The sequence below is a fragment of the Prunus persica genome, chromosome G6, assembly GCF_000346465.2.
Source record: "Prunus persica cultivar Lovell chromosome G6, Prunus_persica_NCBIv2, whole genome shotgun sequence".
Classification (NCBI taxonomy): domain Eukaryota; kingdom Viridiplantae; phylum Streptophyta; class Magnoliopsida; order Rosales; family Rosaceae; genus Prunus; species Prunus persica.
In genome coordinates this window covers 7,977,704-8,000,694 of record NC_034014.1, presented here as the reverse complement: position 1 = coordinate 8,000,694, position 22,991 = coordinate 7,977,704, and the positions used below count along the sequence as shown (strand labels likewise).

The 22,991-nt window shown below is 37.5% G+C and overlaps 4 protein-coding genes across 5 annotated transcripts; 2 read left to right on the top strand and 2 right to left on the bottom strand.

The window, feature by feature from the left end:
* LOC18773595 (proline-rich receptor-like protein kinase PERK2) lies at nucleotides 4,167–5,031 on the top strand. The gene has a single exon (XM_007207873.2). The coding sequence runs from the start codon at nucleotides 4,200–4,202 to the stop codon at nucleotides 4,710–4,712; it is 513 nt and encodes a 170-aa protein (XP_007207935.2). The 5' UTR covers nucleotides 4,167–4,199; the 3' UTR covers nucleotides 4,713–5,031.
* LOC18773405 (protein NUCLEAR FUSION DEFECTIVE 4) lies at nucleotides 5,602–11,890 on the top strand. The gene is made up of 2 exons (XM_007206618.2): nucleotides 5,602–7,290; nucleotides 11,690–11,890. The coding sequence occupies exons 1-2, from the start codon at nucleotides 5,602–5,604 to the stop codon at nucleotides 11,888–11,890; spliced, it is 1,890 nt and encodes a 629-aa protein (XP_007206680.2).
* LOC18775327 (probable RNA 3'-terminal phosphate cyclase-like protein) lies at nucleotides 8,287–11,216 on the bottom strand. Of its 2 annotated transcripts, XR_002271968.1 has the most exons (4): nucleotides 9,772–11,216; nucleotides 9,551–9,651; nucleotides 9,194–9,409; nucleotides 8,287–8,388 (listed from the first exon to the last, which is right to left on the bottom strand). XR_002271968.1 is itself a non-coding variant. In XM_020565266.1 (3 exons), the coding sequence occupies exons 1-3, from the start codon at nucleotides 9,835–9,837 to the stop codon at nucleotides 9,256–9,258; spliced, it is 321 nt and encodes a 106-aa protein (XP_020420855.1). In that variant the 5' UTR covers nucleotides 9,838–11,216; the 3' UTR covers nucleotides 8,945–9,255. The 2 variants fall into 2 exon arrangements, 1 of the variants encoding a protein (XP_020420855.1); XM_020565266.1 differs by lacking the exon at nucleotides 8,287–8,388 and having other exon boundaries at nucleotides 8,945–9,409.
* LOC18775592 (protein NUCLEAR FUSION DEFECTIVE 4) lies at nucleotides 20,241–21,944 on the bottom strand. The gene has a single exon (XM_007208387.2). The coding sequence runs from the start codon at nucleotides 21,942–21,944 to the stop codon at nucleotides 20,241–20,243; it is 1,704 nt and encodes a 567-aa protein (XP_007208449.2).

The window sequence follows — 22,991 nt, the reverse complement described above, 5'->3', positions numbered from 1 at the left end:
TCAAACCAGGTAGAAACATGACTTCTCTGATATATTTTCTGCCTGCACTTGTGTCAATCACCAATGAGCCTATTCCTGCAACATCTACCAGATTTCCAGTAGGCATTTGCACCTTTCCATGGACATTTGTCCTTACATCAACAAGCAACTCAGCATTTCCAGTCATGTGGTTGCTGCAACCACTATCAATGTACCAATTTCCATGCATTTGCACTTCAGTAATGACACTATTTGCATAAAAAAGATTTCCAGTCACCTCAGTTTGATTTACACAGTTGGCCTTTTGAGTACCCTTACTTATGGTGCATTCCCTAGCCAAATGTCGAAACCTATCACAGTTAAAACATTTAGGCTTCCCCTTATATCTACACTCACCAAAGTGAAATTTGGAGCACACCTTGCACTGTGGTTTAGCAGCATCTTGAGTTGTCTGTTGTGGTGAACCAAAACTGTGATTTGGTGCATAATTGTTCTGCTGAGGCTTTCCTTTCGATTCCCATGGTTTTCCCTTAGGATTCCAATTCTTTTGAGACTTAGAATGATTCTTGCTTTGTTGTCCTTTTGAATTCACAGAAAGGGAGGCAAATGCCCTTTCAGTGGTATCCACATTATGTAGATCAAACCTTTGTTCTTGGCTTTTCAAAATAGCTACAACTTCCTGCAATTCCACATTCTCCAAACTTTTGGTATTTTCAATAACCAGACAAATAGGGTCATATGGCTTGCTAAGGCTAATCAACACTTTCTGAACAAGTCTCTCATTAGTCAGAATCTCACCAAATGTTTTCATTTGGTTTATCAAGTCATTTAGCCTAGTCAAATAGCCAGATAAGGTTTCATCATCTCTCATCCTAGCATACTCAAATTCACGCCTCAGATTTTATAATTTTACAGACCTTACTTGATCACCACCATGGTACTCTCCATACAACAAATCCCAAGCCATTTTTGCTGTTCCAGCATTAGCTATTCGTGGGAAAATCTGATCTGAAACCGCAGTCTGAATAATGCCCAGGGCCTTAGCATCTTGCATATAGACAGCTGCTGTTTTCTCATCAACTTCCTCTTCTGAGCCTCCTTCAACCTTCTTCGTTGAGTCTGAGATTGAAATCCCCTTTTCAACCAGTTTCCATAACCCGTGCGACTTGAAGATCGTCGTCATTCTGATTCTCCAGAATTCGTAATTCTCGTCGGAGAAGATCGGAGTTCTTACTTCAGAACTTCCAGATCCAGCCATCGTTTAGCTCAGATGAAATGAATCACAAGCCGAAAACCGATTTTTCGAACGTTCTGCAACTTCGCCTGAGCTCAACCAAACTTGAGTGGAGCTCAATTTCTTACGCCCAGATCTTAATCGATCCAACCTGGCTCTGAGGCCATGTTAAAGTTTTGAGAGTGTTTGCTAGTATTCTAGCTGATTTATCAGAGAAAGGAGTGAGAGGAATAGAAGGAGAGAAAATCTGTAAAAACTGCTCTACTTACTCTCTAAGTCAGAGAGCAAGGATATGTATATTCTGTTTTTCTCTATTCCATCACGCACACACACAAAGCATGAAGTACATGACCGTTAGCCTTAGCTGGATGCACACACATAATATTGCATCTCAACCTTACACTTGTCATTTTCTAAGACAAAGTGAATACACAATGAAATACTAGGCTAATTAACACTGAGCTTTGTCCAAAAAAAAATTAACACTGAGCTTAAATTAGCTCAATGCTTATACACTAACAATCGAATGTAGTTCTGACGAGACTGAATTTATTTAAGAGAAAGATTTGCGAGTTCCCTGTTTTTGTACTATGTGAGCAGTTCGAAGAATCCATTGAACATGTTCTTTTTCTATGTCCTTGGACTCGGGCAATGTGGTTTGGCTCTCCTCTTTGTCTCCGTATTGGTACCCAAAGCTTTCGTACTATTGATATTTGGTTGAGTGAGCTGCTTAGTATCAGATCCTGCACAAAAGAGGAAAATAAGAACATGCTCACTCTTGAGAGCTTTCTTGTGTGGGAAATCTGGAAATCCAAATGCAAAGCTGTGATTAAAGGGCGCAGACTTGAGCCAGCTATGGTGCTTGAGAAAGAATTATGTGCCAAAAGCGAGTTTATTGAAGTGTGGCCGAAGAATGACGTCAATGATATGACGAAACTGACACAAGTGCTGACCCTGCTTCCTGGATACCCCCTCATGGAAATTTTGTGAAAATTAATATAGATGGAGGGTGGGTGAGTGATTCCTTCAAAGGAGGCTTTGGGTAATTATCAGGAATGCTAATGGGGCCTTTGAAGGGGGTTTGGCTGGTCCTATTATATGCGATTCTGCACTTGCTGCTGAGGCCAATGTGACCATCCAAGGTCTTGTGCTTGCTGCTAACCTTGCGTATATAGAGAAGTTATTGTGGAAACTGATTCAAGACTCCTTATAAATGGAGTGAGGGTAGATGCGAGGAACAAGGTGTGTTGTATTTTTCTCCTACTCGAAGAAATCTCCAACTTGCTTCTCTTTTAGGCAGGTGGGATGGAACTGGATTAGCAGGCGTCTTAAAAGGGCTGCTCATGAGGCTGCCTTGATTGGTGTTAGAGCAGTGGAGCTGGAAAGCTGGGTTTCGCGACCACCACTGTCTCAGGTTCAGGTGTTAGTGTCTGATTGGCTACCATGCCCTCCTATTTGTTTACTTTTTTGTTGGAGGTTTGTCTTTGCTGGATAGTATATATTCAATTGATAGGCTTTCTTAATTGGCTGTTTAATTCCTCTTTTCTGTATCTTTAGTGCCTTGTTTGGCTTGAAATGAAATTCAGTATTGATAAAAAATTAAAAAAAAGTTCACATTTAGCTGACAGAAAAACAAACCCAGATTTGTTCTTGCAACCACTGTTCTAAATAACAAATGGCTATTCAGATTAATTTCTACATTCCTTTGAAATCCAAGGATCGAGTCTGGCTACTCAATAGATATACACATCAAAACCATGAGTCACTGAAAGCGAAATTGAGCATTACCTCTGACCTAGGCAAACTTGTTTGCAAGGGAGTTACATGTTTCACAAGTTCTTTTTCAATTATGACGCCGTCGTCATATTTTTCGGAGGTCTGGCTTCCTTTATTTTCGCTCCATGAACAGCAAAGTTTAACAAAATGACGTGTATAAGAAGTTTAAGGATGGTAAATATAAGAATGATACCAAAGCCACAAAGACAGAGAGGGCTTCATCATCAAATTAGGGCTGCCTTTGAGCCCAAGGTACTACATTCTTTAATTTGTTTTGCCTAAGGGTGCAAATTGGATTGGAAATCCCGATTCTGACCGATTCCGAACCAAAATGACTCCAAATTAATTTCGACATCCGAAAATTGCGAAAAAAATTTACTTGTAATTGGAATAAGAATGTATATCAAAATTTCGAAAATTCCAAATTCCAAAATACATTGAGGGTTCAAGCTTAGACTACATATAATGACTAGTTTCGTGTTGAATTTGATATGACTTAATGACCAAATAGACATAGACGAGCTATTTCATAAGTGATAGTAAGTAATAGTTTTTCGAGCTTTTCCGTATGATTTTTCAAGCTAATTTTAACCTTTCAAATGGTTAAGACATGTTTAAAATTTTCAATGATTTTTCAAGAATTTCTATAAAAAAATTTGAAATATGTTAGTTCTGAAAATTCCAAGTTTTCCAAATTGTAATGGATGTTGAAATTCCAAAATATTCTGGAATGGAATTGGAATTCCCTTATTCCAATCCAATCCGTCTGAAAATCTACCATACATTTTCCCTTTTTCATTGGTTATTTTTTTTCTTTTAACTTGTCATTTCATTTTGTTTCCAAGTTTAGCCTAGCTCAAGGCATGAATTAATAGACTTTTCCAGCATTTCAAATCATGCATCCAACAGAAGGTGATGTGGGTCCCATCATCATACTTTGATGGTCTTTGGTTAGTTCAATAGCCTTAGCCTACCAGCATATAAAAATAAACTTGGTGTTGAATTTGGAACCAGTTAAGGTGGGAGGTGAACCAACCAACAGTTTTTTCATGCTTCCTACAACCACAACTCATCAAACTCATATGCCAATAATTCCAAGTCCTCGCAGTTTTTCCACACATTTTCTCTATAAAAACCCAATGGAGACCTCTTGCTCTTCATAACCAAAAACATTTCAAAGACATTTGCCCTCCACTGAGTCTACTCAATCATGGCCTTTCCCAATCTTTTTTTCATTTTGTCTTTGGCCATGGTGTTGTCACTCTCAAGCTACATCCATGTGAGCCTAGCAGCTCGCCACCTTTTGGACACCCCAGCAGCTCCACCACCGGCATTGACTGTGCCTACAATTCCATCTCTGCCCAAGCCCACATTGCCCACATTCTCGCCATTGCCCTCATTACCAACACTGCCCAAGGCTGCATTGCCGCCATTGCCCTCAGTACCAACACTGCCCAAGGCCACATTGCCGCCATTGCCCTCAGTACCAACACTGCCCAAGGCCACATTGCCCACACTGCCAACTAACCCAACTCTACAACCACTCCCAAGCTCCCAAGTCCCTTCTTTGCCAAAACCAGCATTGCCTACGTTGCCCACAACCCCAAAGGTGACACTACCTCCATTGCCGGCCAACCCAATACTGCCTACATTCCCGACAACAATCCCTTCAATCCCAACTATTCCATCAATTCCATTCTTCTCCCCACCTCCATCAAACTGAACCGCTTGACACGCCCGATGGATCTGACTTACTACTATGCATCTATCCAATTAATTCTTAAACGTCAGCTCAAGAGTCTCCATCCGGGAACATATAGATGATACGGTTCTTGTGTTTGATAATGGCTTAGTCCACTTATACTTGTACTAGATACATTGTGAGGATGCCAGTTTTCCTTCTTTGTCTTCTATATTTTCATTTTCAAGTTGGTTGGTTTCACACATCTGACTATCTGTTCCTAGTGTTTGTTTTGTTTCTTGATATCTTTGTAGTGTATGAACAAGATTTATTACCTTTTCAAAATTGTTCTAAAGGATAAGTTTAGTTTTCTTCTCCAATCATCATACTAATACAAACACATAAGATCATATCAGAAGTTTCAGAGGACGCTCTAACTTTGAGAGGGACACGTGTCAATTTCCCCTTATTAGACATTTGACCAATGTCTCTAGCTGTGCGAGACATTTGACCAATGTCTCTTATTAGACATTGGTCAAATGTCAATCAACCTGGTAAAAATAGCTCCCAAAAAAACTCACTATATTAATCTGATGAAAATAGCCTTAAAAGAAAAGCAAAAACAACGGCTTACACAAACTCACCCACCTCCTATCTAGCCTTACTTGTAGCCAATGTGTGGCTCCACTTCTCTATCAGTTCATGGAGGCTGGCGGTAGTCTCTTACATTTCTGCCAATTGTAAAATCCCTTTGTGAATCTGTTCCACTATATGAACCCCAAATTCTATCATAACCCATCTCACTCTGTCTTTTCTTACATATTAATGCATCTGTAACAAAACAATACAGAAAAAGTTCTAAATTTCTACCCAAAATTACACTTGATTGCTTAATTTCCCTTGCAACAGTCCTAGCCTGACCAAGGCAAAAATGAGCAGTTCTAAAGCTAGTAGTAATGCTATGGGATGTAGTGAAATAGGAAGGTTTTCGAGGTATATGCTGACAGGAAGATGGTTCAGTGTGTTTGCCTCCTTCCTCATTATGGCTGGAGCTGGTGCCACTTACCTCTATGGTACCTATTCCAAAGAGATCAAGTCCACTCTTGGCTATGACCAAACAGAAATCAACATGCTAGGCTTCTCCAAAGATTTTGGTGCAAACGTTGGTGTCCTCTCTGGCCTAATTGGTGAAGTAACCCCAGTTTGGTTCGTGCTCATAATTGGCGCGGTCATGAATTTTGTAGGCTACTTCATGATTTGGCTGGCTGTCACTGGCAGAATTCCCAAGCCTAAAGTATGGCAGATGTGCGTTTATATATGCATTGGAGCCAACTCTCAAAACTTTGCAAATACAGGAGCTCTTGTCACTTGTGTCAAGAATTTCCCAGAGAGCCGAGGTGTTATGCTTGGTCTGTTAAAGGGTTTTACTGGGCTTAGTGGAGCTATCCTGACACAAATTTACTTAGCAGTGTATGGAAATGATTCAAAATCCTTGATTCTTCTTATTGGCTGGCTCCCTGCTGCAGTGTCAATAGTTTTTGTATACACCATTCGACCAATGAAAGTTATTAGGCAACCCAATGAGCTCAAAGTCTTTTACCATTTCCTCTACATCTCAATTATCCTTGCAGTATTTCTCATGGTGATGAATCTGCTTCAGAAATATATTAATTTCTCCCATGCTGCCTATGCTGGAAGCGCCACTGTGGCTGTTTTGTTGCTCTTTCTCCCTCTTGGCATTTCCATTAGAGAAGAGCTAGTCCTCTGGAACCTCCAGAAACAGCCTGTTGATCCTCCAACTGAGGTCAAAGTTGAGAAACCACAAGAGATCGAAGAGAAAAAGAATGAGCCGAAAGAGAAAGAATTGGAGACACCAGAGCCAGGTTGTTTTTCTGACATATGGAACAAACCAACAAGAGGAGAAGACTATACCATTTTACAAGCACTCTTAAGTACGGACATGCTCATTTTGTTCATTTCAACATTATGTGGGCTTGGGTCAAGCTTGACAGCAGTAGACAACTTGGGGCAAATTGGCGAGTCTTTGGGGTATCCAACCAAAACAATAAAAACTTTTGTGTCATTGACTAGCATATGGAACTACTTTGGCAGAGTCTTTTCTGGGTTCATCTCCGAAAGCCTACTGATCAGGTGGAAAATTCCCAGACCATTAGTAATGACTTTTGCTCTTGTTCTATCATGTGTTGGTCTCCTACTCATTGCATTTCCGGTCCCTGGTTCAGTTTACGTGGCATCGGTGATCATAGGGTTTTCTTTTGGGGCTCAATTGCCGTTACTTTTTGCAATCATTTCCGAGCTCTTTGGTCTTAAGCACTTTGCTACATTATTCAATTGTGGACAAATAGCAAGTCCACTAGGGTCCTATCTTTTCAATGTGAAGCTCACCGGGGCGCTCTACGATAAGGAGGCAATGAAAGAGCTAACAAAGAGAGGTTTGACCAGATCACAAGTGAAGGACTTGACATGCCTTGGAAATCATTGTTATCGGTTGTCTTTCACAATTTTAGCTGCTGCTACGTTCTTTGGTGCTCTTGTGTCACTGATTTTGGTGTTCAGGACAAGAAAGTTCTACAAAGGTGACATATATAAGAAATACAGAGTATAAACAGGATCCATAGATTATTTTTCTTTTTTCGTTGGTTTATGACTGCAAAAACAGACACTGTCAACGGATGAGGAACCTAAACAGACATTGTAAACAGAGAAATTAGGAATTTGAAGATTTTATAAATAAGGACTCAGATCTGGAGAAGGATGTATAGGTCATATCGAATTTATGGGCAATGTCTTCGCAACCCAAGTGTGTTGGAGCTTTGCAAAGCACTAGCAAACATTTTTTTCAGGAAATTCGCAACGGGTGCTTATGCCTAATTTATGCTTCCTACTCCACCAATATGTTGATAGCTCCTTATTGTCATAGATAAGGGGAGCTCTGTTTGCACTCCAGTGGAAATGTTTAAACAGTTTACAGGAGTGCGAATAAAGCGCCCCTCTATGTATAGTTATCCTCTTCGACTTCCTAGTCGATGTTTTCTCCTTCAACACTTGAAGCACCGCCGTACACATGTCAATATTATTAAACCACATTTAGCTTTGAAAACAAAATTAGATATTAAATGGACACCTCGCCTACCATTTTAAGCTTCTAAATCCAAACATTTGCCAAACATGAAAAATCAATACACATCTCAACATTAACCTCTAAATAGGCACCCAAGAAACCATGCGTGCATTGATTATATGTTACTAATGTGTACATTAACTTCTATATATATTCGAAAAAATCTGAACTAATGTGTTAAAAATTGCAAAAACTCCTACTTCTTAACTGGAGTTTATGTGATTGGACTACATAGCAAAAGATGTACAAAGATATGAAGTTGCAATCTTCTACGATTGATGCACGGGAGGGCTTTTGACAATACTTTAGCATAATGAAACATACTGCTTGATATATAGAAAATCATATACCTTGTATTGTGACTATCACGAAATCTTTCTAGATAGCTTCCTCATACCACAGCCCACACACTTGAGAAGAACAGTACTTGTGGATGCGCACGGCATAATGACAAATTTAACTCCGAGAAAATCACTGATGTTTTTGAGTGTATCTATCCCATAAGGAGAGAGCTTTCCGACCCGAACTTTTGAAGCATCTTGGGGACATAATGAAACAAAGAAGAAAAAACAAACCCTACAAACCCAAATGGCAGCAAACTCACTATCAGAAGACAAACATAAATCATAAAAAGGGAGGAGGCGAGAGGCACCCATATTCAAATAATATATTTCTACTCTAACATTTCATTTTTATAGCAATCATAAGTCATTTCTTATTGAAAGTGCGGTGTGCCAAGTCGCCCGCATGGAATAAATAATAAAAGACAATTCATATTTTAGTGGTTATGTATGTTTGATTGTCACTATGGAAAAAATTTGGCTGGTATCCTCACAGCAGCATCTCTTCTATGTCCTTATTTGACAGATTCAGAAGACTTTGGCTAGGATTTCAAAATCATTTTCATTTGGATATTGCTTTCTCAAGGTTCTTGTTTTGTTGTTGCATCCGTTTGGCTGGAGTAACAAGTGTCAATTTTAATATTTTCAATCCAATACTTTTTTTCATAGATAGCAAGAGGAAAGGCATAGACCATGAACAATGATCATAAATGATTTTAGGTTATCAATAACTCCTTATTGTTGTTCTCTTCATCTGACAAATGGGAGTGATTACTGAAATAGCAGAAGTATATATAGCAAATGCCTTAATAAAATCATAAAGGAATTTCAAGGGTCTTCCTCAGACTAAAATTTTGCCAAATCTTCCATCTAGGACAACTTTTCCCTTCATTTCATCCATTTCCAGAAATCATTTTCCTGTTTTAGTGCACGCTTCCTTAATTTCTGCCTTATGGTGTGAAGTTCTAAAATCAATAAAAATTAGAAAGTACGAGAATTAAGTTGGTAGGGAAGGAGCACAATACATAAAAATAACTAACCTGGTGATTTGAATCGACCACTCCGCCCTGCCCAATCTCCCCAAGCAGAACAGAAGCAATTTTCAAACCAACATCCTTTGGAGGCACCAGCTCTTTCTTCTCATAGTCAACTTCAGATATGTGTTCCCCTCGTGCATGAGAAATATAGTTGTATCAGCAGAGATATAGCAGCCAGAGGTTGTTTCTGCAACTAGTGACATTCCATAACCATGTGACCTGCCATAAAGTCATTGTTGTCTATATGAGTGGAAGTGTACTTAAATGGCATAAACCTTAATAAATAAAAAACACATTCACAATTCCATCAAATATATCCTGACATTAGAGAAATTAACAATATCTGGATTGACAACATACTCTCCAGCTTGTGGGCCAGCTCTATGGTCAGTAAATATGTGAACATCTGGAAGGAAGGGATGAAAGACTCCTCGAGCTGCATGTACCATTGTATTTTCAAACTGCACAGACACTCTCGTTGAGAATTTAACACCTCTAATCCTCTCGTAGAGCAAAACATATAAAACAAAACCCAACAAAAATGAAGAAAAAAAGACTACCCATAAGTCTCAAAAACTCACATTCAAGACTTTGAACAACTGGGATTGCCACAACGACTTCACCACCGCCTTTAGGAGCGCATCCATGACTCCTTATTTCCAGCTCCAATCCTTCTGAGGGAACTCCAAAGCGTTTTAAAATGGGAAAGGTAGTAGACCGGAAGGTATCAATAGATGGGCCCTTGGAATCATTTGTAATTCCTGAAAGAACAAAATGCAAGTGACTTCCCCCTGTTGACCGTGTTGACTAGAAAATAAATAAGTAAATAATTGAAAATTTGTGCTGTTGGAAGAGTGGTTATGGTTATATAAAAGAACCATGATCTTAAAGCAAGAAGACATTGTCAAACTCCTGTTCTTCACTTAGACCGAAAGCAATATGAACTCAAACGCACCATAAAAATAAAAATAAAAATAAAAATAAAATTACATCTATGCTAGAACTAGATAGTTTGGCTTGTAAAATTGTAAGTGTTCAATAAATTAGTTGGCTAGAACCGATTGTTAAAATCCCATCTACATTGTAAAATTGTAAGTGTTCAAACAAACTGAATTCTTAATATTACCAAAACTATGTCATTACCACAGTATTAAAAATCGATCGTTTTTTTTGTCCAGCGATATTTTCGCACAAATTCATCTATATATCGTCAATATATCGATAATTTCCTCAATAATTTCAAGGATATTTCGGCTACGATATTTTCGTTCAATTGGTAACTTCAAATGGTCAATATATCGCGATATTATCGATAATATCGCAATAATATCGCGATATGAACTTTCAAAAATTAAACAATTAACTCACTCACTCTCTTGCGCACGCTGGGGCTCGAACCCAGCTCCCCTCCGAAAATTGCAGCCTCTTAACCACCACGCTGGTCATAAGTTTGTTATTATAAACTATGTAATCTAATATATATAATACACTACATGCGAGCTGGTTTTCAAGTTTCAAGTTTTCAACTATTCACCACATTTCAACTTACTCATTCACCCCACCATTCAACCACTCACCTAACTAATTAGTTATAGTCATATTTCTATACATATAGTTAGGTAATCCTATTTCTATATATACAAATAAAATCAAATAGTCCCATGCCGTCCCTTGTTTCTCAACATCTCTCCAAAACAAAACATAATGCTCATATTTTTCTCAACATCTATCAACCTCAATTTCCCCACAAGTTCATAGTAAGTTATTCTCATTCATTATTGTTATTTAATTTGCATGTTTATTATTATCTATTCCAAATTTAAGGGTGGTATTATATTTTAAATTGTGTCAATTACTTACTTAGTCAATGACATGTGGTTTTTAATTTTTCTATTCTTTATTTGGTCACTTACATGTGTATTTATTGTCTCTAAATTCATTATTAAAGACTTTATATGCTTCCATCACATTTTGTTACACTTGTTTCATTATTGTTTTCTTGTTGGTCCATGCATATTCTATTTGGCCTTTACACAAAGAGTTTCATATTTAAGGTAAGTTTACAAACTTATATATATGTTATTGTAATTTATACAACAACAAAAAATTTGTGGTGTGTTTAATCTTCTTTCATTAATTACTACATATTTTCTACACTCACAGTGTTTGTCAGCTCGCTATATAATCAACTTAAATTAGTTAAATTCATCATGCAATGCATTTCCTTCCAATTTTTTGTGATAAACTAATAGATAATTGACTAAATAAGCATCCTCCAAAGTTTCAATAAAAATTTCCAAGTTTTTCTTACAATTTCCGTGATTTTTATTCAATTTTTATCGATATCGATAATATCCCGATATTTCCATCGAAATTTCCGTGTTTTTGGACTATCGATATTTCCGATATCACCGATATTTTAAACCTTGGTCATTACCAAGTGCCAAGTTTAGAAGTAGTTACAAATATGCAGTTTTCAAAGTCATAGCAATAATCAAGCAACAAGGTTCGGAATTAGCAGTGAAAAAAGTGGCTACCTTTAAGCGTAATGGTAATGGGTTTCTTGGCAAAGAGGCCAAGCAAACTCAAGGGCTCCAAGAAATACCCAATAGACCGCTCAAAACCACAGTCGTGGTCCAGTTTCAACCGACCCATCGCTATCCCTGGCTTGAACTTAAATCCAGTGCCTACTCAATATAGGGCGAATCCGTGGTACTATATTTTTGACACAAATTTTGACATAATGTTTGGGCCATTAGATTACTCTACTTTCAATGAATGAGATTATACTTGATATGGCTTTTTGATATTAAAAAAATATAAAATAATAAAAATAATTTTCTCTCTCTTCTCCCTATTTTCTTGAAAAGATAAATTTCTCTCAATAAATCATTTTTTTTTCTCTCTTTCCTCTTCCTCTTTTCAACACGCTCTCTACTATCTCTCTCTCATCAAACCCAAAAAAAAAAAACCATCTTGCTCTTCACTGTTTCTTTCTTTCCGTTTATCTCTTCTATTTTCATTTGCTTCAGCTGCTCAAACCCTTGTGTCTTGATGTTCTAATGAAATCCTACATATTAGGTGAAAAGTCCCAATTTTTACTTTGTTCTTCGTCTTTTTTTTTTTTTTAATACAAAATGCCAAGTTGGATTACCTTTCAACAAGCTTGGATATCATGATGAAGAAGAATGATACCCAAATAATATTTTGAATTTGCGCAAACTTCCTTACTGCTACTATTTGTAAGACTTGAGAACTGGTGGTAAAATTGATTCGCATAACTTTAATTTACAAGTTTCTTTTTACAAGACCAGGGCGATATTATGTGTTAAGGTTTTTAATGGCTTGGTTCAAAGTTGAAAGCGAAGATTAAAATCCATAAATCCTAAACCCAAAGATTCAGAAACATTAACAACAATTTGAAACCCATTGATATGAGTAACTTAATTTCTAGAGAGGTACCTCTTCTTGTAGTTAAATAGAATGAAAGAAAGAGAGAAAGAACAAGAAGGTTTTTTTATTTTATTTTTGTCTGATAAAAGAAAGAGTTAGCACAGAACGTGATGGGGAAGAGAAAGAAGAGAGAGAAAAAAAGAGTGCTGCTAAACGAACCCTAAAATTAACTGAGTACACCCTGCTACCAAATTATTTATTGAATTACTCATTTACCCCAATATAAAATGACCAAAAAGGATATCTAATTTTTTTCTTCTTCTTCAAAAATTTGAGAGTCCACAAAACCCTCAAAACCCCATTTTTATTTATTTTATCCCATTGCCTTTCTTTTTTACTCTCAACTTATAGAAATCATTTTATTCTCAATCCTATTATAATTTATAAGCAAGTCAGCTAAAACCCCTATTATTTTTTCTATAATTTTCAATTGAGAGAGTAAAATAGAGATGTTAGCTGGATTTGAAATGAAAAGAAGAAAATATGGAAGAGAAAAGAATACACGATATTTGCAGTTCCTTCTGGTTATGTTTGTTAGGGCAATAATTTGCAATGAGCAGCACTTCAAATAATAATAAGAATAATAAAAACAACTAGGCCTCCTCCAACACCTACACCGATTGTAGGGAATTATACCCTAAACAAAATGCTCCACAACCTCAATCCCACGCATTCATCTCCTCCCACCTATCCCACTCGCAGCTTGTTGCCGTCATGGAAGTATATGTGGGATGGATTATTAATTACATTGTGAACCAGTCAGATTGGTGATCATTTGATTGTAAATAGATGGGTTTTTTTTTTAATTTTTCTAGCTAAAATTGGCATCGTTGAGTGTTATACTTGGCATTCCTTGAATCTATTTCTAAAGAAGAAGATAACTATCGACGTAGCTTTTGTCCGTTTGGCAAAAATGTATTTTTATTTTTGATTCACTACCATATATGGCGTGACAGTTGTTTTCATCACTGGATTGTATTATACTTTATGTGGCAGCTTTATATTAAAAGTCAAGCAGACAAAATCCAAGCAGATGATTCAGATCCATTAAGGTGTTGTGTGATAGAGTGTATTAGGGTGTACCAGGGGTATTTTGCTAAAATATGAAAATTATGAGAGAATATTTGTTTGTAGGAATTTTCTGTGTATTCTTCTCCTTGCAGGAGGTTATATTTATAATACAACGAAACCTGAATGGGCAAGTAAATAATAAATTCCTAAATCTATTTACAGTAGGAAATCAGGAATTAAAGTAAATCAATTACAATTATAATAGGAATTCTTGGCGTGTAAGGAAAGTAACTCAATATCCACAAGTCACGCCAACACTCCCCCTCACGTTGGTGCATAGATGTCGCCAATGCCCAACTGATCTAGTGAATTGTGGAATGCTTTACTGGAAATCGCCTTTGTCAAAATATCCGCCAATTGATCCTCGGATTTCACAAAAGGAAACTGAAACACTTTAGCCTCAAGCTTCTGTTTGATGAAGTGTCGATCCACCTCAACATGTTTAGTACGATCATGCTGAACCGGATTCTGTGCAATGGCTATAGCAGCCTTGTTGTCACAAAAGAGATTCATTGTGGATGTAGGTTTATACCCGAGTTCAATAAGCAACTTTCTTAACCAAAGAAGTTCACAAATCCCTTTAGTCATGCCTCTGAACTCGGCTTCTGCACTGGATAAAGCTACTACATTCTGTTTCTTGCTCCTCCATGTCACCAAATTACCTCCCACGAATGTGAAGTAACCCGATGTGGATTTTCTATCTGTTACATTACCTGTCCAATCTGCATCTGAATAACCATCAATATTTAGATGACCATGCTTTGAGAACATAAGTCCTTTTTCAGGTGCAGACTTCAAATATCTAAGTATCCGAAGAACTGCATTCATGTGGTTTTCACTTGGAGAGTGCATAAATTGACTGACAACGCTTACCGCATAAGCAATGTCTGGTCGAGTATGTGACAAATAGATCAATCTTCCCACTAACCTTTGATATCTTTCTTTGTTAGTTGGAACTTGATCCGGATATTCTCCAAGATGATGATTCTGAACAATAGGAGTGTCCGCAGGTTTACAATCTAGCATTCCTGTGTCTGTCAACAAGTCTAAGACATATTTCCTTTGAGAGAGAAATATGCCTTGCTGCGATCGAGCCACCTCAATTCCCAAGAAATACTTGAGTCCACCTAGATCCTTCATCTCAAACTCCGTAGCCAGATAGTCTTGTAGCTGTGATATTTCCTGTTTATCATTCCCAGTAATAATCATATCATCAACATAGATTATTAATGCTGTTACCTTCCCTTTTTGATGTTTCAAGAACAGAGTATGATCTGAGTTGCACTGTTTGAAACCATTGTTCTTCATTGCCATGGTGAACCGTCCAAACCATGCACGTGGTGACTGTTTCAATCCATACAATGCTTTTCGTAACCTGCAAACAGTTCCAGTCTAAGTAGTATTATATCCAGGAGGAATGTCCATGTACACCTCCTCCGTGAGTTCGCCATGTAGAAAAGCATTCTTTACATCAAACTGGTGTAGTGGCCAATCCAAATTAGCTGCAAGGGACAATAAGACGCTGACGGTGTTTAACTTTGCAACTGGTGCAAAAGTTTCTTCATAGTCTATACCATAGGTCTGTGTGTACCCTTTTGCCACAAGTCTTGCCTTGTATCGCTCGATAGATCCATCTGCATTGTGTTTTATAGTAAACACCCATCTACATCCGATAGTCTTTTTTTCTCGTGGTATACTCTCCAATGTCCAAGTCTGATTTTTCTCAAGAGCTTTCATCTCCTCTTTTATAGCTTGGACCCACTTAGGATCTTTCAATGCTTCAGAGACCTTGGTTGGAATATGGATAGCAGAAAACTGATGCACAAAAGCCTTGAGTGGTTCAGACAGCTTCTCAGTGGATACATGATTTGCAATTGGATACTTGAATGTCTTGCCAATATCCGGTGAATAACGGTTTGGTGGCTTCCCACGATTTTTCCTGAAAGGTAATTGATATCCAATAGTTTTATCATCTAAATGCACAAGTCTAGTAGGAGTAGTTACCTCAAGGATATTCTCAGGAGATTGGTCTGTTGGTACTGTTGAGTTAGAAGGGGGGTCTTCATCTTGTTGTTCTGTATTGTCTGTAGGTGTGGGACTCGGATCAGAAATATCTTCGCATGGATCAGGTGGGTCAGGCAATTGATCGCTATGAATGGGCGATTGGTCACTTTTCAACAGAGAGTAATCTCGTGCTCCAGATTATGAGACTCATAATCTAACAATTCACATCAAATTAAATATCACGACACTGGTACCCAGTAACCTGGCGCTGATACCATGCTAAAATATGAAAATTATGAGAGAATATTTGTTTGTGGGAATTTTCTGTGTATTCTTCTCCTTGTAGGAGGTTATATTTATAATACAACGAAACCTGAATGGGCAAGTAAATAATAAATTCCTAAATCTATTTACAGTAGGAAATCAGGAATTAAAGTAAATCAATTACAATTATAATAGGAATTCTTGGTGTGTAAGGAAAGTAAGTCAATATCCACAAGTCACGCCAACATATTTTTGGTAGTTAAATAGGGTGTACTTAGTTAATTTTACATTTTGATTAAAATATTAAGGTGTACTTAGATCATAGGGTGTACTCAGTTAATTTCAGAGTTCGTTTAGCAGCACTCAAAAAAAAACTTTGGTGAGAGAAATTTACCAACCCGAGAAAATAGAGAGAAGTGAGAGAGAAAAACATTTTAATTTAATTTTTATGTCAAAAATCCATGTTAGATTTAATTTCATCCATTGAAAGTGGAGTAATCTAATAGCCCAAAAATTATGTTAAAACTTGTGTCAAAAACATAGTGCCACGGATCCGACCCATATATATATATATATATATATATATATAATGTATGAAAAAAATTAGTGTTTGGGGAGGGCTACTGGGTACCAGTGTCGTTGATTTCGAAAGAACAGCCATGGTGGACCAAGGCGAGCAACTTGACCAGGGAGACCTCGTACTTGAGGAGACCAGGCCATGTCTCGTTGGTTCGTATGTCGTGAATTTGAATGGGCGTGAAGGTGAGTGTAGACAATACAAGCTGTTGTCTTAGGTTTTGACTTCCAGATAGCTTCTTGTACCTCGTTTTCTCCATTTTGCTTCATCTCTGCCCTCTGCTCTCTGCAGTCCTCTTTTGTGCTGTTGTCTGGAAACAAAATTAGAAGCAGAGCAATTGCTGCTGTGGTATATTTTGATAAGCAGTTTTCGTTTGAAATGTATATTTGTACCCACAAATTCACTCAACGTACCCACAAAACTTTGTTTAGAATTTGTAAAGTTGAATTTATATAGTTACTTTTGCAAGGGAAATGGGGTTCAAAAGCTCTATATTCTAATTAGATGGCCGGGCCTAGTAGTGTGGTGAGCCTAGTAGTGTGGTGAGCTTGTAACTAAGCACGATATTAAAGTGATTGACTGTTTTAACTAAGTCTTGACAAGTGAGATGTGGTGTCACAAAGCACGCCCCTACTCCCGGGTTAGTAAGACACCCCCCCCTCCAACCGAAACGGGTGGATAGCAAATGCAAAACTCAGTTGTTCAATTGTGGTTGTTATGTACCAAACAGAAAACACACCGCCAAAAAAAAAAAAAAAATCTTTTTTTTGAAAAAAAATTTCAAGAACATTTGGGTTTTATTTTTTGGGCAAATATATTTAGTTTTTTGATACAAACGTAGGGAGGAATCAAATCTATGACATTGATTGCATTATATTTGGTTTTTCTCCTAGCATATTTGAATTTTTTTATTTTTTTTTATGTTGCTAAAACCGAAAGTCTTTTCTTAACACTAGCCCCTTGGTACACACGTGTGTGTGCCAATTATTTTTTAACTTAAGAATTAAGAAAGAGAATCCAACAAAAAAAAATTAAAAAGAAAGAAATAAGATCCCGTTTCTCATTTTGGTTTTTATTTTTTAAAAAAATGTTAATTTATTATATTATTCTTATTTAATTATAATAAATAAATAAGTTTCAATGCTTAATAAATATATTAACCAAGGATAATTTTTGGTATTTTGAATTTTGTTCATTCTCCACCTTTTATTTTTTGAGAAATGGAATTCATTCATATAATCAAAGTTGCGTACATAGAACGACACGAAACAGTGACCTCGTTAAAACCTTTCTGAAGGATAAACCTCAGGGTAGGAAAGAGTATCGAACATGTCATAGACTAACAAGAGAGTTTGAAACAGTCACGTAGGACCAATGCTAGAGCAAGATAAAATAAAATAACAAACTGACACAAAGACCTTCAACGCAAAGACCTCTGACGAGAACACTACAACACAATCCAAATGTCAAAAGAGTCTTGCTATGAAATCATAGTCCTTTCCACAGCCACAAGACAGTGAGAACATCAGACAGTGAACACAATACACCAGGAAGAAAGAAAACAGCCACTAAGACTATCTCCAACCATGTTGAGGCTAAACTCAAATTTTCACCCTCTAAAATACAACTATTCATGTATTTTTATGACTCAAATGGTTTTTTCCTCCAACCTTGCAGACTCATAATTTGAGTCCGCAACTTTATTAAATTGTTTAAGAATGGTTAATCCCTAATTTTTTTTTATCGTTAATTTTTCTTGACATTATTTTTGTTTCAACATTCATGATTTAATTTTCTGAACATTTTGATCTAAAAAAATCCAAAAATAATTTTACTTAAAGAATAAAAGCAAGTATAACAAATAGATGGGTATTTATAAAGTTTGGGATGAGTTTTGAGGTTAAATCTAATTTAGATTAATTATAAAAATTATTTGACCATTGAATTTAAATTTCAGCCGTTGAATGTGAATTTTTCCCGTCGAGATTGCCTAAAAATAATCGTGGCCATTGATTATATATAGATGTTGGAATTTAAAATAGAATAAAATGGGAAACATCAACTTTTTGGAATAGTTTTTGGTTTTTGGTTTTTTTTTTTTTTAAGGATCAAAAGCTTTCAAAATGGAGCCTTGGATTCAACAGCTCTTTCATGTGCCATGACACTTGTCACACGGAAAGGAGGTGAGTGGTCGACATCAGTTTGCAGCACAGGGCCCGCTTTTTTTTCCTCCTTTCACATGGGCTGCACAGCTGGCTATTGGGCTCCACATAAAATACTAGTCCAGGCAAAACTTGGACTGGAATTCCACCCTAAATTTGACATTTCTTAAATTTCTACCCCCAAAAATACATGGGTTGGAGAAGAATTTTGGATTTAAAACTAAAATTTTGGGTTTTTACCTTTTGGGTTGGAGATGGCCTAAGCACACTATCTCCAGCCACCTCCAATAACAATTGGTGATGAAAGAAGAGAAATCTGCAAGGAGCAACACAAAGAAGAGACTAACCGCAAACAGGTCAGGAAAGAAAATAAATATAAAAAGCCCCCAAGCACGCCGTATCATCTCAACACTGACAAAGAAACCTCCTATAAGAACATAGCCCTTGAGACAGGCAAAGAATCAAAGATCAGTTAAGGGGAGAACAAAGAAAACACCACCCAACAATAACAAAACTGGCCTAGCCACTTAACATGAACACGGGGATCAGGCATAATAGCATTCGCCGGATGCCAAGCCCACGAATGCTCCAATAACACATTAAGGAAGGCGCCCAGGAGACTCCACTGGGTCAGTCTCCATAGGTTTGTCAAGAAGGACACTAACGTCACCCCGATTCGCAATTTTCATAGCAAAGTAACCAGCTAAACCCATAAAGATGGGTAAAAGGATGGTACCCAACAACCCTAGTTGCCAAAAACCTGGCCCAACACCGTAAAAATGAGGATCAAAGCTATAGACCCTAGGTGAAGAGCCATCCATGCCAAATCTCTGGATAACGGTCGTCTTCTCCTGAAGGTAAGGCTTGAGATTGCATATCGGATGACAGAGGGGTGTGAGAAAGCCACCTCCACTGTGACTGCTGACTCCAATAAAGCAGCTTGCACCATGATTGTTGTTGACTTGGAGACTGTTGGCACAATAGTATGAGCATACCCACTGAAACCACCATACCAAGGCAACCACTAGAGACACCGACGCATCAAGGAGAAAGAGAACGATGAAACCAACGCCCAGGATCTAACAGAGACAACAGTGAGGCAAGCACCCCCAGAGTCGAAGAGAGGAGTGACGACAATGACTCGAGGTGGAAGAAAAGTGACTCGAAGCTGTCAAGTCAAGGAGGATGACAACGGCGGCTGAACATGGATGAAAACGAACGTGGTTAGGATGAGGAGGGGATGACGACTAAACGTGAAAAGCCTAAATCCTAATATTTGAGGCATGACTCTCCTCGCGTAGCGAGAGCAACCTGTAGAGAACTTTTTTTTATTTGTTAAATGTAATATCCGTCTTTTGCTTTATTTATATAGATTAAACTTATTACAAGTATTTCTTGAACAACAATTGAAAAAAATAAAATACTAAATACTACTTAAAATAAGGAGTATCTAACGAAACAATATAGGGAGTGCCCTTGAGATGCTGTTGGAGTTTAAGTTTTTGGAATCAACAGGAACCTATGCAGCCTCTCTATACTTCTTATATATATCACCTTTATAGAACTTTCTTGTCCTCATCACCAAAACCAGAGAAACAAGAGCACCAAAGAATGTGACAGCAGCTAAAATGGAGAAAGAAAGCCTATAGCATTGACCCCCAAGGCAAGTCAGCTCCTTCACTGATGACCTAGTCAACCCTTTCTCTGCTAGCTGTTTCAATGCCTCCCTGTCATAGAGCATCCCAGTGACCTTTACATTCAGAATATAAGACCCAAGTGGGCTTGCTAGTTGTCCACAATTAAACAATGTGGCAAAGTACTTTAGGCCAAACAGCTCAGAAATGATTGTGAAAAGCAATGTCAATTGAGCACCAAAAGAAACTCCAATGATCACTGATGCCACATAGACTGAACCAGGGAATGGGAAGGCAATGGAGAGGTAGGCAAGAGATGAAAGAACAAGCATAAAGGTCATCATGAGTGTTCTTGGAACCTTCCACTTTACGATTAGGTTTTCAGAGACAAACCCAGAAAAGACCCTCCCAAAGTAGTTCCAAATGCTCACCAAGGACACAAATGTTTTTATTGTTTTGGTTGGATATCCCAGAGACTCACCAATTTGACCCAAGTTGTCTACTGCTGTCAAACTTGACCCAAGTCCACAAAATGTTGCAATGAACAATATCATCATGTCCATGCTCAGGAGTGCTTGTAGAATTGTATAGTCTTCTCCTCTTTCTGGTTTATTGCAAATGTCGCCAAAACAAGTTGTGCTCTTTGTGTTCTGTACTTGCAAATCTGAATCATCCTTTATTTCTTGAATTTCTTGTGGTTTCTCAATGGACACCTCAGTTGGAGGATCAACTGGTTTTTTCTTGAGGTTCCAGAGGACTAGCTCTTCTCTAATTGCAATGGCAAGAGGGAGAAAGAGGAACAGACAAACGACAGCGGAAGTTCCGGCATAGGCAGCTTGGGAGAAAGCAACCTGTTTTTGAATGAGACTCATAGCCAGGATGAACAATGCAAGGGAGACTGAGATATAGAGGAAGTGATAAAAGACTCTCAGCTCATTTTGTTGCTTAACAGCTTTCATTGGTCTAATGGTGTAAACAAAAACAACTGATAGTGCAGCAGGCAGCCACCCAATTAGAAGAATCAAAGATTTTGAGTCATTCGGGTAAATTGCCAAGTAAAGTTGGGTAAAAATAGCTCCACTGAGCCCAGTAAAACCCTTTAACAGACCAAGCATAACACCTCTACTCTCTGGGAAATTCTTGACACAAGTGACAAGAGCTCCTGTATTTGCAAAATTCTGAGAATTGGCTCCAAGGCATATGTAAAGACACATCTGCCAAACTTTAGGCTTGGCAATTTTCTCAGTCACAGAAAGCCAAATCATGAAGTAGCCTGCAAAATTCATAGCAGAACCTACAAGGAGCACAAACCAAGCTGGAGTTACCTCACCAATTAGGCCTGAGAGCACACCAACATTTGCACCAAGATCTTTGAAGAAGCCTAACAAGTTGAGGGTGGTTTGGTCATATCCAAGAGTGGACTTGATGTCTTTTGAATACACACCAAAGAGATAAGTTGCACCAGCTCCAGCCATGATGAGAAAAGAGGCAAAAACTGTGAACCATCTTCCCTTAATCACCTGCACTGCAAATGGACACAATCCACAACTGCTTCTGCTGCTACTGCTGCTATTGATAGAACTGCTCATTTTGGCTAGAAAGATTCAACCTTTGCTAGAAAGATTTAACCTTTTATACGTTTGGCAGAGACCTAAGAAAAGAAAAGTTACAGATGGTATTGGATTGACTGGAAGATCAGTTATTGGTAAAGATTTTGAACAGTCACAGAATTTATATATAATAAGCCGATTAGGTAGAGAAAAGTGAGCGAGTTAATTTTGTGTGAGCCGATGTTTAAGGTTCGTACTTATCATATTAATCCAATGAAACTGTCTTACAATGCAACTCAAACTCATTTGATTACCGTGGTTCTGTTTTTAAAATCATATCCATTATTACCAAACAGACCCGATTTTGTTCTCTTTTGTTCCATTTTTTCTTTTGTTACTACAAGTCAAATGGGCTTTTTGTTACGTCATACACTCGTTTTCAAATTGTTCTTCTTTAGCTTGTTGGGTAAAAACTTACCTCAATTTTGCTATATGGTTATATTTGCTTTCCTTTTTTTTGGTTGATTATATTGGTGTTATGGTTACCACAGTTGTATCATAATTTTTTGTTTCTTAGAGCATCTCCAATGGGGGGTTATATTTTTTTTTACATCCCTTGCAGGTGGGACTTACATGAGAAAATGTGAGAAAATGTGAACAAAAATGATAAAAAAAGTTGTTGAATGAAACCCACTTGCGCAGCTAGAGTAGTTGCTGGACCAAAAATTTGCTAAATGATGCAATTCTTTTTTCTTTTTTTTCAAAAACAGCCAACAGCTTTAGGTCTATTTAAATATTTTTGGATGAAATCAACGATTTTTTTTGGATGAAATTATATCTTCTCCGAATTTAAATATTTTTAGATCTATTTGTTTGAAAAAATAAAATGAACTTAACACACACAAAATTAATTTTATAAAGTTAACATCAAATAAAAATTTAACACAAAAATGAATTAAGACAAAAAAAAAAAAATCAATTATACATCTTTCCCATTGGAGCAAAAACCACATTTACAACCCCCGGAGGTGTAAAGGGAATGTAAAAATGGCTTTACACCCCCAAAAATACACCCTCCCACTGTGG